General features: G+C 48.0%; 1 protein-coding gene across 1 annotated transcript; it reads right to left on the minus strand.

Moving 5' to 3' along the window:
• Positions 1 to 5162: 5162 nt before the first annotated feature.
• Positions 5163 to 15374, minus strand: col9a3 (collagen, type IX, alpha 3). Its single transcript, XM_086158998.1, has 32 exons — positions 15192 to 15374; positions 14771 to 14839; positions 14084 to 14119; positions 13888 to 13959; positions 13763 to 13816; positions 12404 to 12439; positions 12206 to 12229; positions 12007 to 12060; positions 11867 to 11920; positions 11700 to 11741; positions 11132 to 11188; positions 11003 to 11056; positions 10876 to 10929; positions 10735 to 10788; positions 10608 to 10661; positions 10367 to 10420; positions 10240 to 10293; positions 10104 to 10157; positions 9959 to 10012; positions 9834 to 9878; positions 9689 to 9742; positions 9548 to 9601; positions 8921 to 8974; positions 8738 to 8809; positions 8426 to 8461; positions 8252 to 8296; positions 8138 to 8170; positions 7504 to 7650; positions 7366 to 7420; positions 7098 to 7280; positions 6945 to 7022; positions 5163 to 6311 (listed from the first exon to the last, which is right to left on the minus strand). Exons 1-32 carry the CDS (start codon positions 15255 to 15257, stop codon positions 6127 to 6129), a joined length of 2037 nt encoding a protein of 678 aa, XP_086015124.1. The 5' UTR covers positions 15258 to 15374; the 3' UTR covers positions 5163 to 6126.
• Positions 15375 to 18971: the final 3597 nt, after the last annotated feature.

The following is an 18971-nucleotide window of genomic DNA, read 5'->3' on the forward strand; positions in this document are numbered from 1 at the left end:
CCTTCGAGCGGCCGCCGCCTCACGCCGAGGCCGTCCGCCGTCAGAGTTTGCTCGGTGTCGAACACCGACCCGACCGTCTCCCCGACCGGTCACGGGTAGGTTTTGCGTTTCATCCGTTTATTTTCCCCCCAGCTTGTAATTTCAACAGATGTGCAAACCGTCTTCCAGCTTTCCGCCAGCGTTTCAGCAGACCGCTGACGGTCAGGAGGCCGTCTTGTACCTTCAGGAGCAGAGCAGCGCGAAAACCGACAGAGACGATCACTCGGAGGTGACGAATCCACGTCCAACCCGGGGAGACGTGCCTGTTGTTAAAACTGTGAAGAGTCTATAAATTTAAATACTACTTATGATAATGAGATTTTTTTTTTTTTTTGAAATATCAAAGACTGACGAACTAGCACAGCTTAGTCCAGTGTTTCCCGACCCCTTTTTGAGCCACGGCACATATTTTACATTAGAAAAATCACACACCACCAAATAAATATGTCAAAAACATTTTTTAACGAATCAGAATGAAACCGTGGTCTCAATTTACTGAGTGTGAAATCTAATATATCTAGTATCTGTAAATTCGTCAAGTTGCAATGCAAATTTCCCACTGATGTGCAACTTTTCCAGAACACTTTTTTGCAATATCTGAAGACATGTCATCAATATGTCTGAAAATGGTATTATTGGAGAGAACTGGCTATTTCTTTATCAACGCCAGAGCCGAGCATTTCTTCTCAGGTAGTATTAATGTTTTGCTACTTTGTGTGGCTGTTTGGATTTAGAGATGAGTTCAGCAACTTTCTAGCAAGCTTTCACTGCTTTCTCACTCGTCTTGGTAGTTTTCAACAACGCTGCCCGTTTGTTTACGCAGATCCGAGTACCGAAATTTCCGGACGATAAGCCGCGAATTTTTTCACGTAAACAACGATGCGGCTAATATATGGACTTTGGGTGGGGGGACGCTAACAAACTTCACGTCGCTAAAACGTGTGTCCTCGTAACAACGGACCGATGAAATGACCGCGGAATTCTGAGTCCGTTCAACTTCGACACCGAAGAAGACGACTTTGACGGTTTTAGCGCGCGGGAGGAAGCTCGAGATAGCGATCGGCTAGCCGGTGCGGCTTATATTGAGGTGCGCCTAATAGTCTGGAAATTATGGTACTTTTTATTTTAAAAATGTATCACGCAAAGCGTCACTAATCACTCCGATACACAGATGCACAGGTTAATTCACCGCCCGTCGCCATGGAATGTGCACGCTGCCCACATAGACATAGGAAGACACATTATTAGCGTTGGATAAATAATTTTTCGGCCCAATCAGGTGAAAGTGGGCGTTTTTCCACGGCACACCTGATGATCTCTCACGGCACACTAACGTGGTTGGGAAACACTGGCTTAGTCGATTCATATATCACCCGTTTTGAAGATGTCTGAAAGAAAAATAAGGAAAAATTCTCCCGTTTCCCGTGTTTTGCCCTGTTTTTCGCAGTATGATGACTTTTTCTTTTTCATTTCTTTCCCCCTCTTTTCTCAGACAATAAGACTTTACCCCCAGAACCAACAGCATCACCCCAAGAGTCACTCATTACTCCAAGAGAACGTCGTTCCTGACAAGTACCGCGCAGCGAAAAGTAAGCGTCTGTCAAAAGTTTCCCCATCCAGAAATACGAACGAGCCTTCGTTTTAACTTTTCCGCGCAGTTTACTAACTCACGCCGCCCCTCGCGTCTTCCGCAGAATCGGAGGCGACGCCCGGCGCCTCCGGCAAGCGCGCTCACTCCGCCTGCCATCGACGCGACGCGGCCGACAGCCAGACGTCGCAGCCTTGCATGTCGCTCAGCCAGCGGAAGGAGAGGCACAACAGGAGGGAGCAGGAACGCAGGCGAGTCAGTCGGCGCCTTCGGCCGAAGGTGACATTGTATCGGCCCCTCCTCCCCCCATATGGGACGTCGTCTTAGGGGATGCGTTTAATATCATCCTCCGTCAAGGAGGCTGCGTTCTCGGGCACTTTGCGTGTCTGTCGGGAGGATTATGCAAAATCTACCGCGGGTGTCTCTGCGAGAGACGGAGGAGGCGCCAAAAGGATCAACCGACACCGATTTATTTTGGAGTCGCTGTTGAATCGTTCCCAAATATCTCTGTTTAAAATTGAGTTCTCACAATTCCTTGGGTTGAACGCACTTTGAGAAGAGTGTTTTCCTCAGTAAGCTGATGAGTACAAATATACTGCTCCAAAAAATAAAGGGAACACTTGAACAACTCAATGTAACTCCAAGTCAATCACACTTGTGTGAAATCATAGTGTCCACTCAGGAAGCAACACAGATTCATTTTGACTTGTTTTAAGGACATTACATCAAAGTTGGATCAGCCTGGAGTTTGTTTTTACACTTTAATTTGGAGTGCGATTCCTAATCCAGACCTCCATGGGTTGATACAATTGATTTCCATTGATCATTTTTGTGTGATTTTGTGGTCAGCACATTCAACTGTGTAAAGAGCAAAGTATTTCATAAGAATATTTCATTCATTCAGATCTAGGATGTGTTTTTTAAGTGTTCCCTTTATTTTTTTGAGCAGTGTATATCTGGAAGTACCATCAAATTGATCACGCCTCTACTTCGCGGAGGGTCCACTATACTTGATAGCCGGATGTTAAATAAACAAAGCGAGACGTTAGATTGTTAGTTTTTATTGGAGCCACCGAATGGAAGCGACAGACCGTCTGGTCCTTGTATCTCTGCAGGAAGAGCATCCGTTTCTTCTGTGACGCTCTGAACCTGCTGGTGCCGTTCTGTAGCCCGGACACCGACAAGCTGACCACCCTGCGGCTGACCACCGCCTTCCTGACGTACATCTACAACAAATACGGGGATACCTTAAAGGAGGTCAGCCTGTTATTTTAACTTTGAAAAAGGGGTTCTTAACCTTGTCGGAGGTTCTGAACCCCACCGGCTTCGTAAGCGCATTTGCCGAACCCTTATTTATTGGAAAAATGAGATGCAATTTTTTCAAATTCAAGACATACTGGTGCAGAAAATGAACCGTTCATCAACATCACTGTGTTCAAAGAAAAAAAACGGCAAATTTTCACGCCGAAACAAAAACAAAAACATACTAATGAAGAGGAAGGAAAAAGGAAATGTTCGCTTACTTTTACCGGTGCAAGAGGCCGACTTCCATCATATTATACACGTGAATCCATATCGTACATACGTGCGACCGCTTTCTTTTTCTGCTCGACACAATTCGTACGAAGGGATTCAAATATTTAGAAAGAAATCACTCGATGTACCGTCGCGACAGTCACAAGTCGATGACTGAGCGCGCCAAAATCCCTGCATCGCAGATCGTCCGAGCTATGTAGCGTGATCGCCTGCTGCCAGCGATGGCCATCACGGGTGTGTCTTGACCCACGCAGAACCCCTGAGACGGACTCACCGATCGAACCCAGGTTAAGAACTACCGCTTTAAATGAATCCGAGTGTCGCGGCCATGTTTTACCTCGCTGTGCAACAGCGCCCCCCGCTGGAGATGAGAAGTGGTGCAGTCGTATTTAAATCTACCGTATTTTCCGCACTATAAGGCGCACTGGATTATAAGGCGCACCTTCAATGAATGGCCTATTTTAGAAAAAAATCATTTATAAGGCGCACCACATTATGAGGGGCCTATAATGGGAGCTACAATAGTGGCTGGGGTTGTGTTATGTATCCACTAAATGGAGCTGCGCTAAAGGGAATGTCAACAAAACAGTCAGATAAGTCAGGCAAACCTTATTACTAGAATACAAACCAACATTCTGACAACTCCGTTTACTCCCAAAACAAGTTAGTGCATTCACAGTACCGTACGTACCGGTAGCTTTTACCAGTATTTGCGCCGCCATCGCTGAAAACAATGTTTTTCCAACTCCATTTGTCACAGTTCAAAGCTTTTCATAAAACGAAAGCACCAAGAAGGGCCGCCTCTAAATTCATTGATGTTCATGTCGCTAGTTAGCGCTGTTGCCTTCATTGGAGAAGTGACTGTAGAGACGCTTCTACTTGCCGCTCTCTGTTCAACAACCCACTGTTCGACTTTGTCCTCCATCTCGCTTTGTTCCCTCGGAAACTGTTTAGTCTTCTTTCCTCGGCGGAGGTCAACTTGTCGCTTCCTCCACTGAGTACCATTGATTTGTTAATGTTGAATTCTATCGCTGCTGATCGCCTTGAGTTTGAACTCTGCGTTGTAAACGTGTCTCTTGAAAGGAGCTATTTTGGGGTCCACACACACACACACACACACACACGAAAATGAAACGCTCATATATCTCAGCATGCATCGTGCGCTACTTGCGCTACTTCTTGTATCGGAGAAAATGGAGTCGGCAGCTGCTTCCCGTAGTTTTGAGACCTCTTGCAGCTCAATATTGATCCATGTATAAGGCGCACTGGATTATAAGGCGCACTGTCGGTTTTTGAGGAAATTAAAGGCTTTTAGGTGCGCCTTATAGTGCAGAAAATAGACACCTCATAAAATAGGGTGCCTGAGGCGGAGTAAAGTTTTCTTTATCCAGATGCTTACAACTGTATTTTTCCAGGAATCTTAGATTCTAGAATGTGAATTAAAGGAACTTTTAGCTGTGTCATTGTTTGCACGCCCGCAGCGTCCATCTCTCACGGTTCGTTTTCCTCCGCGTCGCAGGAGTTCCAGAGAGCGCACAACACCGTGGTCGCTCCTCCTCGCTCGCGTCCAGCCGCCGCTCCTCCGGCCGGGCCCCGCTCCCCCGAGAGGAGGCGCCGGCGAGGATCCCGCTCGCAAAATAACGCCGACGTTGTCCCTCCTTTTACCCCGTAAGTCAGAAAACCTCGGTGCGTCGGAGCGCTTGAAGGAGGCTAGCTCGCGGCGCCGCTCCCGTGGATGTTGCCGCAGACGATCGCGGGCTCGGATCTTTAAACAGTTGCAAAAAAAAAAAAATCTTTTATTTACGTTTTTAAGACGCCCCGCATCAGGGGGTTCATCTTACCTGACAGCGCAGTTTAGTTGCCGAAACGGTGTATTTGTTGGTATTTATTGTTCGCTTAGGAGCGGCGTCTCTACCGGGTGGCTTTACAGGAGTAGTAGTGTTAAACATATTACTCTCAAATGCAAAGTGTTGAGCGGATATTGTAGAGAAGAGTAATGTTTTACTGAAAAGTGGCTTTATTTGTTCTTTCTCACAACACGTCGCTGTATCATCTTACTGTACATACAACAGTCACCCACAAATAATAAATAGTATCTAAAGTCATGTATATTTAATAGTTACAGCACCGGCAGTACAGAGTGGATGTGATCATTGCAGGTTCTTGAAAGTAAGAGGGAAGGGAAAAAAAAAAAAAAAAAAAAAAAAAAAAACGGCACCTATGAGTATTAGATTTATTTTACAACGTCTGATTTTTTCCATCCACCAGATTGTTCTTTTAAAAAAAAAAAAAAACAGCTGTATAAAAAAAATAAAAATAAAAAAGACTTAACACACGTTTTATTTGTTTGGATTCATCTACATGAGCTCCGGGCACCTGGGATTTTTGCTCTTTATTTCTTTTACAACACATACACAGCTCCCCGACTGAGGCCCTTCGCCCCCTTTCTCCGTTATTCGTGACACTGCAACATGTTGAGGTAACGCCTGTTTTAATGGGCCGACTCGTGCACGCTCGCCGACACAGTCACTGTTGTAGTCAGAGTGAACCCTACGCGGCGGCGCCGGGGAAACGGCCCGTACAAAGTTTTCGACACACAAAAAAGGAGGCGTCTATTGTTTTCTCCCGGCCAAGTCTTGGTTCGTGATGATATCTAGAGCAAAAAAAAGAAGTCGGTTCTCCGGCACGTTTCTCCGCCCGTCCGCTTAATTTGTGGGTTTTCATCTTTGATTTTTTTTTTTTTTTTTTTTTTTTTTTTTTTTTATCTATTATTTTGGACTCGCTCGCTCTGTCATGCCACTCCCTTGACGGTCCTCAAAAATTCCGCACCTGTCGATGTTATTCCCCCCCCCCCCCCCCCCCCCCAGCCTCGTGATGAATGGATTTAAATAAAGAGGGCGCTTCGCCATCGCTCGTCTTCCGATTCCTCGCGCCGGACGGCGACAGGTTGCCGAAAGGGAAGCTTAATGGTTTTTGGGGTTGGACGATTTCCCGGCGGCCGCCGCTCCCTGGCAGGCCGACGTGTCGCAGATCCCGGGGGTTCCCTGGTGCCCAGTCCTACCCACCCTGCCCGGCTCTCCGGGCTCACCCGGATCTCCCGGAGATCCGTCGCGTCCGTCTTTGACGATCCCGGGAACCCCTGGAAAGCCTGTGGAAAAAAAAATAAAAATCAGGAGAATGAGACCAAATATAGCATTCAGTAACAGTGAAAATGTCAATTTAAATCTCGCACTTTTTAAAAAAAAAATTAAAAAAAAACTCACACGATTTAAATTATTCAAAAATAATAATATATAATTTTGACTGCTCAGAAAATGGCGTCAACTTTAATAACAAATTAATATTCTGGCCGTGGTATTGATGAGCTGTTTTAATATCAAAGTAACTTTTTTAAGAGGCTAAATGAAAAATCCCTGTCTTCTTCAACATGGCGACATTAGTAAATTAATAAACCGACTGGTTTTTGAATATTTTGAGATAAGATTGACTTGATTCATCCCGCAAAGGGGGGAAATTCAATTGTCACAGCGGTGTAGAAAAGTGAAGACGGAAAAGAAGAAATAAAAAGAATATGCAAATAAAGGATACAGATAATAATAAACAAAGGGAATGTAGAATATACAGAATAGAATACAAACATTTAATACACAATAGAAAGAGAAACGGGTGAGGAACGATTATAGAATACCAGGTCGGAGATGTGGGTAGAAAGTCTCCAATGAGGAAGTTTTATCTGGAAAAGGTGAAGATAAAGCGACGCCTGGTGAAGGAGGCCTCGTACCTTGGTACCCTTGGTCTCCTGCGGGGCCTTCGATGGCCTTCCCAACGGGTCCCTTGTCACCCTGCTCGCCGACATCACCTGGCGCGGGAGCAAACCGTCAGCTCCAGCCGGTTCCAGCTGGCATCGAAAGTTCAAGTCGACGTAAACTCGTACCTCTGGGTCCGGGATCTCCGAGTTCCCCCGGCAGGCCTCTGTACCCCGGAGGTCCGCGGGCACCGGGGTGACCGATGGAACCGGCGACTCCCGGCTTTCCTGGCGATCCGGCGGGTCCGGGTCGGCCCACCATCCCCGGGGCCAGAGGTCTCCGGAGGTTAGCGGCCAGCTGCGCCATCTGATCTGGGTGTTCGGAGACACACCGGGGGGGTCAGTCACGACTTCGCCCGAGCGATCGGGGAGAAAACGTCCCGACGGGGATCCTCACCATCGATCATGGAGCCGCACAGCTCCCTGATGTGCTGCTCGCTCACCAGTTTCCCCTGAGCAAGAGCAAGAGACGTTACGTGCGACACATCGGCGCGCATTTTCACATCGGACAAACAAGACAAGGAGGAGTACTTACGGGTACGCCTGTCTTTCCGGCGATGCCGGGTAGACCTTGTTCTCCCTGGAGGCCCATCAGTCCTGGCTTTCCCGGAGGTCCTCTCGCCCCGAGCTCTCCTTGCGGCCCCGTCACTCCTTTAGGCCCCAGCTCTCCACGTTTTCCCGCCTGTAGCCCGCAAAGACGCGCGAGGTTATTCAAGAAAATGAGGCTTAAATGGCGCGCAACCACCCGAGCGCGTTGCCGACTGAACACCGGCTGAGGGGTGAACTGTCTGGTGGGACGACGCGTGGGTTGATTCTGGTTTATTACCTCAAGCAGTCGGCGAGCGAGGCTCTTCAATGCCGCGCGTCTAATTACACAAATCGCCTAATTTGACTCATCCCTCCCTCGCGGCCGTCGTAGCGAACGGCCCGATAAAGCAGAAAAAAAAAAAAAAAAAAAAAAAACATTTCGAATTAATCCTATTAAACCTGGAATGTGAGCAAAATCATGCGCGATGACTCACAAGTGGGCATTAGCGGGGAGTTTCAATGTTTAGTCGGGGGAACAAATGAATTACGCACGCAACGCCGGCTGAAAAGTTGCCGCTGTACGTGGGAAGACGGGATTGACGGAAAGAAAGGCAACAACGGCAAAAAAATAAGCGTCTCACCTCTCCTTTTTGTCCGACCGGTCCGAAAGGACCCTGGAAAAGAGGTCACAAATGTCATCGAAAAGAGGTCATTAATGTGATCAAAAGTTCAACCGGTCGCGGAAGACGACTTACCGGCTCGCCGTTCTCTCCGGGTACACCGTCACTTCCTGCCACTCCCTAAAAGAATACAAGGAACATCCAATTGGGGACAGCGATGGAGACCGAGTTGGCGGTTGTTGACTCCACGAGGACATACATGTCTCCAAGACGGCTTACTTTGTGGAGGTGCAAAAAAAATGTATTTACCATGTCTCCTTTGGCTCCAGATGCTCCAGTCGGACCCTGGTTGGTTTAAAAAAAAAAGGGAGAGAGAAAGAGAGAGTGAATAAATGAAAGGTAGGTCTATTTATTTGCAGGAGTAGGAAGGGGGTATGAAGGTATGAGGGAAGCGAGGTGGGCAGCTGGATGGTATAAAGACCCTCTTTGTTCTGCACTTCTGAACAGGCGGACACTTTGTGCGGGAGCTCGCTCCCGTCGGCGGCCGGACCTCATGGCGTTTCACCTGAGCGGAGCATCCGTCGCGTCCGGGAGTTTTATTCTTCAACGCTCCAAACTCACCCTTTCTCCGAACTCTCCGCGGATCCCCGTCGGGCCAGGAAGACCTGGATCCCCCAACGCTCCTTTGCCCCCCTGCAGCACATGGAGCACACAACCAGTGAGTGAGCAGGACCACCAAACATCAAATACACTTACGATGTATTCGTGTGTGTGTGTGTGTGTGTGTGTGTGTGTGGTACCGACCTGGAAACCCTTCACTCCCTGAGGCCCGATGTTTCCCGCTGTTCCAATACCTCCCTGTAGGAAATGAAAGTTTAATCTTTTCTTTTAAGAATCCTGTATAGAAGTGGAAGTAGAAGCAGCAGAAGGAACAGGATCATCCTGTATGTTATGGCCGAGTACTCTTATTAATATTATGATTACTAAATATTATGTTCTTATATATTATATATTATAATATCGCAAGAGCAGCCCCGACTCTGTTTTGAGGTCACTGGGTCCAAGTCGAGGCCACGAGCCGCAAACGTTCATTCATAGTCGCTCGCGATAGTTCGGAAAATTCAGATTTCTGATGGAACCGGACACTCGTCTCCTGAAGCGACCCGCTCAGACCCACGGCCAATCAGAGCGAGGCTACGTATCAAGTGACCCCCACGCCTTGGAGAAAGAGCAAAAAGTCTCCGCAAATCCTAGAAGAGTAGTTTCCCGTGCGTCTTCCAGGCGGTTCAGTTCAGCAGCGACTTGTAGACCGACTAGTCCAAACCGGTTTTACTTTCACCGCCATTCTGGGTACTCTAGCAACAGAGAGGGATTCTGCGTTTCTAAATAATCTGCATGTTGCGGTGGTTGACAGTGTACGGGTGAACTCACAGCGACTCCTCTGGGTCCTGCGATCCCCCTCTCTCCTGGAATGCCAATGTCACCCTGAGGGAGGACGAGAAGGATAAGACACCGTCCGGGTCACGCGGAATAGACTGTCGCCCGTTTTTTGCGTACCCCTCAGATACATACAGGGATACCTGGCTCTCCGGAGGGTCCCGTCTCCCCCGTCTTCCCGGGATCTCCCTGGTGTATAGAAGGGACAGGATGACGTCTTCTCCGTGATGCATCATTCATGAGTGAATGCTATCTTTGAGGGAGCAGAACTTGTACTCACAACTTCTCCTTTGGATCCCTTGGCTCCGGCCTTTCCTTGGAGACCCTGCGACGGATCGCAGCGACAGTTTTACAACGCGCCTCGTTCGAGTGATACCGCGACGCGCAGCAATGCTGCCCACTTACGGGAAGTCCGTTCGGCCCCTTCTCTCCAACGACGCCGTGGCGCCCGGCATCACCCTGTCAAAGCAGAGATCGCCATCCCAGTTACCATCAGGGAGTGTCAACCAACTTAAGAGCAGAGGACGGATGTAAGGCAGGTGTAACTCACCTTCTCGCCGTCCAGTCCTGGTGTCCCGTCTTTGCCGTCCCTGCCGGGGATCCCCTGCGGAAGACCCCAAATGTGATCCCGATGTTTTTCAAGAACTGACGTCGATTTGAACTGAAATGCCCAGATATTCACTCACCGGCTCCCCTTTCGGTCCCGCTCTGCCAACAGCGCCTTTAGGACCGATTTTGCCCTAAAAACACCAAACAGCTTGACATTGATCCGCCCGTGGAACTGATCGTCACATCTCCAGTCACTTCACTTACAATTTCTCCCTTGGGGCCCCTGAATCCTTGCGGTCCCTTTTCTCCAACATCGCCCTGGGAAAATCAGATAGAACACACGCAGCTATTCGTTGATGGGAGCAGCGTTGTGATCCAACACGGTGAACTAATAATCCAATGTATCGACGCACATCGACCCCACGGATGATTGACCATTGTTATGATTTCAGCTTCTTTCTGACCTCGACACTTTCAGGCGCTGCGCAAACAAAGAGAGACTCACTGTCTTTCCGATGATCCCGGCGATGCCAGGCTTGCCTCGGAATCCCGGGAGGCCCTGGAGAGAAGCGAGGTGAGTGACGAGAGGCCAAAACAGGAAGCGGGTTCTTATCGTTTTAGGAATGACCTACTCTGTCTCCTACGCCTCCCATCGGGCCGGGTAAACCTCGGAGACCGCGTGGGCCCTGGAACAGAAGAGCAACTCGTCGCTTGCTTCGCAAAACGGTGGGAATCCAATGCGCACCGACAAAAGAACGAATCCATTTTTGTACCTGCAGTCCAACTGTCCCGGGAAATCCTGGAGGACCAGGTGGCCCAGGGTCCCCCTACAGACAAAACAATGAATCTCCACAAAACTGGTACATTTGCAAAAGTGATAGTTTCTTATCCTTAGCGCACCTTTTCTCCGTCCTTCCCGGGCTCTCCCTTGTCTCCTTTGTGGCCCGTGTGACCCTGCGGGAGTCAAAAGGGACGCCGATTGTTACGGCAATCGTAAAGGCGAAGCACCGGGACAAAATTGACACTCGCCTTGAATCCCGGCATCCCGGGGGGACCGGAGGGACCGGGTGGGCAGATGGCAGGACACTGTGGAGGACAGAAGAAGGAACACTTGAGCCTGCGGAGATGGTTCATCTCAGATAGAGGAACTCTCAGGCCTCACAGGGGACACATCTGAACGTGACATCTGGAAGGGGACTCAGTTTGGGACGCGGACCATACCGGGTCTAACCTGGGACTCGGGTCTACTCTTGTGCAAATAGTGCATTCAACCACTTGCAGAGCAGCGAGAACCGGGCCAGCGAGGGCGAGAGGTCGCTCTTCAGAGTCTTGGCCGACGAAAGGCGGGGATTGCGCCGCTAACTCTCCACAAACTGGGACACAACCAATATTTTTGTAGTGTCCTCTGCCATTTCTCAGTCTGAACATGTAAGAGGTGTCCGGACACCTGCTTTTCAGTCGTACGATTTTCAAATGTCGTGCGGTATTTCGCTTCTTCTGTTCTGGCTCGTTGTCTTGGGGTGTCTTGAGGAAGACCACGCTGGCTAGCCAGCTAATGTCCCCTTGGTTTTTGGTGTAGCGTTGAGGTGCTACTTACCAGAAGTTCACCAGTCAGATCATGAAGAGTCCCAGGAAGACCCTGGTGAGACAAAGAGGCAAGATTACAAGCAGTTTATCATCGTATTTTCTATTCTGCTTCTCAGATTTGCCATTGATGGAATCCATGATGGCAGTTGTGTCTGGGTAAAAGATGGCAGTGCTTACTGGTGGTCCATCTGGGCCGGTAGGTCCTGGAAGTCCCGGAAGACCCTCGGGACCCTTATAAACAAAAAGAATAAATACCACGAAATACCGGGACTATGTCATTCTGACCCGGCGGACGTTGAATCCGGGATCAGACTCACCGCGGGACCCTGGGGTCCGATGCCGCCCGGCAACCCATTGGTTCCAGGCAACCCCTGGAAGCAAGAAGAGACGTTACGTGCGACGCATCGGCGCGCATTTTCACATCGGACAAACAATCTGCCGCACTACTTCATCGGACATGATGCTGTTTGACGGAACCAGAAATAGAAGTGTGAGAAGACGATGCCGGATACTCACTGGAGCTCCTGGTCTCCCTCTGCCCTACGGAAGACACAGGAAGGCCAATTAAGCCACAAACACAGAGGGATGATTCGATTTAGTCGTAACATCAATACCCATCCCAAGATATAATCTCTGCATGGAGTCCTCTCTGAACATTGTTGTCAGCAGGAGGAGACCCGCTATCCAGGCCAGTCTGTGCATAGGGGTACTTACAGGAGGCCCGGGTGGCCCAGGTGGTCCTGCTTCGCCCTAGAGAGAATCCAACAAACACCACAACTTTACCTTTTTGGATATCAGGTTTTTTTTTTTTCAATTAAAGCTAAATGAAATTCTAAGTACAAGCAAAACCCATGGAGACCTCCGAGGAGGTCAGCAAGATGCTTCTAATAATGTTGGTATCCCTGACAGGGGGTTCACAGTGAGAGCTGGACCGAGTTGGCAGTGGAGGATTCTGAACCGTCCGGAAAAACTGCTGTTTTTTTCAATGAAAACATCAAAATGTTTAAACATTTCCATCGAATTACGGCTTATCGTACACTTACGTTTGTTTCGGACACTTTGCATGGCTGCTGTTTGCCTTGAACGGAAACGGTCGGCTCGTATCTTTTGTTTTCTATCCCGTAAATACTTTGAGGCGGATTGGAACGGATCGATCCCCGGCTGCCAGACTTTTCCAGGGCATGAGCGTTTTAGTGCGGTCATTTCCTCCGGGTAAACGGGATTATACGTAAAAGCGACGGTCGAGGGGGAGGGGCGGATCCTTGGGGAAGCATACATGTAGGTCACCGCGACCCCATCGGGCGGCGATCTTCGGCCGGAGCCGCGAGTCCCGCCGTCGGACGTTTCGCATTCAAGAAGGCCGGGGGGAGTCTCGGCAATTCCTCCGATTGTTCGATTTCCCGAAATGGGAAGCTACAACGGGGGTGAATTTTCCAGAATTTGATCTGGGACTCTCTTGTTTGCCGCCCCCGCTGCTGTATTTGTGTTGTCTGGGAGGTGAGAGGGCAGAACAAACAGTGACGTTACCCCTCGTCGGCATTCCTCGACGGGGGCGGGGACGCCGACGGGAAAAATGCGCTTCGCCATTTCGGGCGAAACCGAAACTGATGCTGATTCGGGCTCCGTGTTTGCGTTTGGCCTCGGAGGTCGCCGGCCTTCCTCATTAGCTAACGAGACGGCTTGCCGGAGGGGGGCGGGGCTTTCCCGCCGACTTTGCCGATTCCTTCCCGTCATCGATACGAGCCTTCATTTCCAGCGTCGAGGCGCCGCCTCTCTGATCGACTAAACGTAGCGGCGCGAGGGTGTTTATCGGCGTCACCGATCACCGCCGACCTCCGACCACGCGGGCCGGCTGGGAAAGCGCGCGCATTCCGAGCCGGATTAGAGAGGCCGCGAGAAACAAATCCAATCCCGACCCCTCATTAAAATTATTCCCGCCAAGGAGCTGAGCCAGCGAGACGGATGCAGACTGACAGAGGGAACGCGGCCCTCGTCCCCGTCGGCGTCGGAGCCTCCCTGAGATCCAACCGAGCGGCAAGAATCAGCCGAGTGCGTCTCTTCAGGCGCGCTTACCGATTCCCCCGGGGGTCCGTCCTTCCCGGCGGGGCCGTCGGGGCCGGTCAAACCCTGCGGAGAAACAACGCGGTGTCAACGTTCGAGATTCTTCGCCGCTTCCTGGACGGACCGACGTCACTCACGTCCACCCCCGGAAGTCCCGGCAAGCCCGGCTTTCCTGGTGCTCCTGGTATCCCTGCTTTCCCCTTCGGACCCTACGACGCAGGGGCGAGAAGATAACTCATGTGACGACGACTCCGGAGCAGGACGGGACGGGAAGTCGCCGTTAATCTGAAGGTGCAAAATTCAAAACTCGGCCCTCCTTTCCGGGATACTCACTGCTTTCCCCGGCAGTCCGGCAGGTCCGGGTTTGCCCTGTTTGTGAGAGAAGCGAGTGGATCACACAGCCGGACAAACACGGGTACCCATCGGGACGGTTTGCATCTAGAACGCCCGAAGTTAAATTTGCAAAATTCCGGCGAAGGCCTCGCAGGGCCGGGGGAGGAGGGTGGGTTTGGGGGAGGAGGAGGAGGGGGAGGTGTGAGGTGAAACCCTAGATGGTCTCACAGAGTTGGGGAATGTATGAATGGAGCCTCTGTGCGTCTCGCTTTTTCTGGGAGAAACGTAAACATCAAGCCGGACGCTCAAAGACGCCTTTATGCGGAGACGCGACACGAAACTCCTCATATCGGCCTTGTAAATCCATCCGGCCCGAAAGAGGACGACCCCAGAAGCGCCGGGTCGCCTTTAGCAGATACCCAAAGGTCGGTCGGTCGGTCGGTCGGTCGGCCTCGCCGGACGGTATTTGATCTTTTTTTTTTTAGGGGGCGGGGCTGTGGGAGGAGCCGCGGTCGATCAAAGGTTAAATTTAGCGACGTTGAATAAGAAAACGCGCGCGTTATCAAAGAAAACACAGGAAGGAAACAAGAGAAACCGTCAATTGGTATGAAAATTCTCAACATCGCTCGTGGGGGGAGGGAGGGAGGGGGAGAAAAATCCGGAAAGCGAAGAGGCTTCGCGACTCACGTCGATGCCATCCCTTCCCGGGAGCCCTGGGGGTCCCGGCGGGCCGGCGGCTCCTCTGGGGCCCGGCCGCTGCAGCGGGGAAAAGGGCACATTGTGAAAAAGATAAACAACAACAACAACAACAACAACAAGAACAACAAACTTGCTGGGGTTCTCAGTTCATTTCTAATGCAGATGGGAGCCGACGAGGGGGAGGGAGGGCACGACACAGACGTGCGTAAATCTGCATTTACGCACGAAAACAAGAGGCTGCGTGTGCAAAACCAACACATGCACGACTTGTTAGAATAAAATATGAATCGGAGGAGGGGGGGGGGTGAAGGAACAGAGGCGTCTTTGTGCGCGGATTCCAGGGGATAACCGTGCACGGCGACGCGTAATGTTGCATTGAAATGAACGCGCGGGTTTGAGGAAGCCTTACCTGTCCGGAGGACGACGTCAAAAGCTGGCAGAGCAAAAGCACCCAAAGGGCGGAGAGCGCCGTCATGTCTCCCCGCAGCGTGCACGGAAAAGAAAGGTGCGAGTACCCGGTTTCCCTGTGCGCGCTCCTTCACCTGACGGCGCGCAGCTCCCGAATGGCTTTTTCTGTTTGCTTCCAGATAAACCCGAGCCTCCAGCCGAAGGGGCTGAACTCAGCCCGCGGCGCCGTGCACCGAGGGGGGGGGGGGGGTGCGGGAGGGTGCGGGGGGTCTGCGGGTCAGACAAGTGTGTGTGCGTGTCAAGAAGGAGGAAAAGTTGGGGGGGGGTTGGTTGGGTTGACCAATCAGAAAGCCTTCTCCATCCCTCCCCGTCCTAGGGTACAATCTGAATTCTCAATCGTTGGATTGTGCGGGGTTTGTGACGTCACAAACTAAAAACCTGAAAAAGTTTCAGGTGTAAAATCAAATCCACACACATGAGCTTTGAAATATATGAAGAAGGAGTTCTTTAACGCTGCACCGGGCGAGAAACAGACTGAGGCGTTTTGAAAACACCGGCCTATTCCACCAATATGGTTAATATTTTATTGATCTCCGTAGGAGATTGTTTTATCTCAGCAGGGCAACAGTCACCATATTAATAAATATGAGGATAAATATAAATAAAAGATAGCAAAAGGCATCCACGAACAAATGCAAAACAACAAAAAGGATAAAAATAGACGACAGAATGAAAATAACAACAGCAAGGGTGAGAACAGAAACAAGATTTTTAATTGTCGTTGTAAAGCCACAGTGAAATTATGCGAGGAGCAGAAATAGAAAGACAAGAAAATGACAGACAATAGAAATGAATAGACAATAAAAATAAATAGACCGACAATAAAAACAATTAGTGGAAATAGACGGACAATAAAAATAAATAGTGAAAATAGACAGACAATAGAAAAAATAGACCGACAATGAAAAAATAGACGGTAAAAATAAAGACAGACTAAAAAAACAGATAATAAAAAATAAATAGACAATAGAAATAAAAAAGACACAGTAAAAAATAAAAAGACAGACACCAAAAATAGGCAGATGATAGAAATAAATGGACAGTAAAAATACAGGACTGTCTCAGAAAAGTAGAATATTGTGATAAAGTTCTTTATCTTCTGTAATGCAATTACAAAAACAAAAATGTCATACATTCGGGATTCATTACAAATCAACTGAAATATTGCAAGCCTTTCATTATTTTAATATTACTGATTATGGCTTACATATTAAGAAAACTCAAAAATTCTATCTCAAAATATTAGAATATCATGAAAAAGTCATTTTTGTTTTTTAAATGCATTACAGAAGATCAAGAACTTTATCACAATATTCTAATTTTCTGAGACAGTTCTGTAGACAGATAATAAAATTTAAATAGACAATAGAAATGAATCGACAAAAAAAAAAAATAGGCAGTTAAAATAGACAGATAATGAAAATAAATAGACAGTAAAAATAGACAGACAATAAAAATAAAGACAGACATTAAAAATAAATAAACAGCCAATAAAATGTAGATAGACAATAAAAATAAATGGAGAGACAATAAAAATAAATAGACAAATCTGGCCCACGGGAGGATTATCTTTGGCTTGCAGGATAACGTTTAATTACTATTACGACAATTTTCACACGTTTGTTTTCGACACCCTCCGAGAAAGAGTTGCCTAATGTGGCGTTATGTCACGCGTGGGAATGTGTGGTCGCAAAATTAGGAAAAAAAATGAGACGCTTCACAATAGACGCTTGCAGATAGAGCCATAAGAAATTGTTGCGACTGATTTTTAATCTATTTACTAAAGTAATGGTATTTCCATATATATTGACCCTGAACTAACCTCACTCAACCCTTTACCAACCTCCCGCAAACTGTTATCAACCCACCGTCGACTGTTTTACGCTTCAATACGACTTCGATATGGTTTACGAATCGCTCGATGATCCGGGTTGTGGTTCGTCGCTGCTGTCGTCCTCCTCGTCACGCTCTTCTTCCGGTGCTGAAGCTTCAATAGTATCGTAGCGACTCCTCGTCTTTGTACTTTTGTACGTCTTTGTACCCGGCCAAAGCATTTTCCATTTTTACAAATTAATTTATTTTGTCTCGTCATCACCTGATCTGCCGTTTTACTGAAGCTTAAGGTCGCTGTCAAACTGTAGGTTTGTTAATGCTGTGATGGCGGCCAACTTTAGCAAAACTTTCCTTTAACATACAGAGAAGTTTTATCTTTTCAGCAATAGTCAGCATCTTCCTGCTACGTTTGGGGTATAAACCAGACTTTTGGGTGTTTAGGAGGCATTGTGGAACGTGGGGTATCGCATACTTTCGCAAAGTGGACAGTATTCCCGCTTACGCCAACAGCAGTGAAGTGGACCAGGACATGTATGCTTGGAACAACCAAAAAGGAGATCAGCTGCCTCTCTCATTGAACCAATCAGCAGGAGGAATGGAACAACATGCTCAATCAGCCAATAGCATGCCAAGTATGGATCTACTTAGCCAATGATAAAAGCGGGAGTTTGCCATGCTGGATATCTTTGTTTAGCAAAAGACATCTGGCGTTTTATTTATTTTACAAAACCGATTTTAGTATTTTTTTCACTGTTTTCTTCTTAGGATAGAAAATGACAATTTCATTACGAAAAAAATGCTGCAAAAAAAAATGCTAAACAGGGATAAATTGTGAGAACTGAATTACAAAAATAATCTGCGAAGTTGCGAGGGTTCACTATATTGTATTATATTGTATTGTTAACCTTGGCAATTTATATTTTATTGTATTTCTTATTCTCCCTCCTTCCTAGTATTATCTATTATTGTTATGTTTTTGCTTGAAACTCTGGCACAACAATTTCCTTCGGGATAAATAACGTTGTTCTTATCTTACCATTTACGCTATTAGCATGTAGCAGTAAGTGCTACTGCTATTAGTAGGAGATAATTTCTATTTCTTTAACGGCGCCAAGGCCGAGCATTTCTTCTACGATGATTTTCCCGGCAGGTAGTATTAATGTCTCTGCCACATTTCGGATTTAGCGATGAGTTTAGCAACTTTGTAGCTAGCTTTCAGAGCTTTCTCATTTATCTTGGTGGTTTTCTTCAACAACGCTGCCTGTTTCTCAGTCTGTTTTGATGAACAAAACCATTTAATTGTTCTGTCTTCTAGACCAGGACACCATTATTTGCGTTGAATAGATCATTTTTGGACCAATCAGGTGAAAGTTGGTACTCCCTTTCGCTCTTCTTCTGCCGGTCCAGGCAGAAAATCATCTTAAGAGTATGGTCAAGACCTGCTTGCGCCAAAAAAACACAACATCTAACTGGACAAAACCATCATCAGGAACAAAACAGAGCCGGAGAAGACGTTTTGCTCATCCAGACGAACAGTAAGACAACCATGTTGGGGAGGATTACGAAAGAGGGCAAGGCGGATCTATAGATAGAGCCCGGCAGAAGGTGGTTGTGTTGAAAGTGAGCTCACCAACGTGTTTTGTAACTCTCTTATATTTCCAAGGATAAACTCTTGACTCCGCGCTGGTGCTGCGGTATCTCTGAGTTCTACGTCTTTTGCTTTTCCTCCTCTGTGAGTCATTCGGGGCTTGCTTGTATTTTCGCTGAAAATCAAAATAAATAAATAACAGCGATAGTTTGATATAGATGCAGCAGCAGGAAAGAATAAATGCAAAGGAATCTGCCTTTTTCTTTTTTTTTTTTTGGTATTGCTGTTAGCATCTACCGA

Source organism: Fistularia commersonii, chromosome 14 (assembly GCF_037954325.1).
Source record: "Fistularia commersonii isolate RoL2024-O1a breed Wild chromosome 14, RoL_Fcom_v1.0, whole genome shotgun sequence".
NCBI lineage: Eukaryota > Metazoa > Chordata > Actinopteri > Syngnathiformes > Fistulariidae > Fistularia > Fistularia commersonii.

What these genes read in the sequence shown, in the direction of transcription:
- col9a3 (XM_086158998.1), bottom strand. Translation starts at nt 15,257, where the DNA reads ATGACGGCGCTCTCCGCCCTTTGGGTGCTTTTGCTCTGCCAGCTTTTG. An exon ending in ACGGACCCCCGGGGGAATCG is followed by an intron (nt 12,440 to 13,762) that starts GTAAGCGCGCCT and finishes GATTCTCTCTAG; the next exon opens with GGCGAAGCAGGACCACCTGG. An exon ending in ATCTGACTGGTGAACTTCTG is followed by an intron (nt 11,189 to 11,699) that starts GTAAGTAGCACC and finishes TGTCCTCCACAG; the next exon opens with TGTCCTGCCATCTGCCCACC.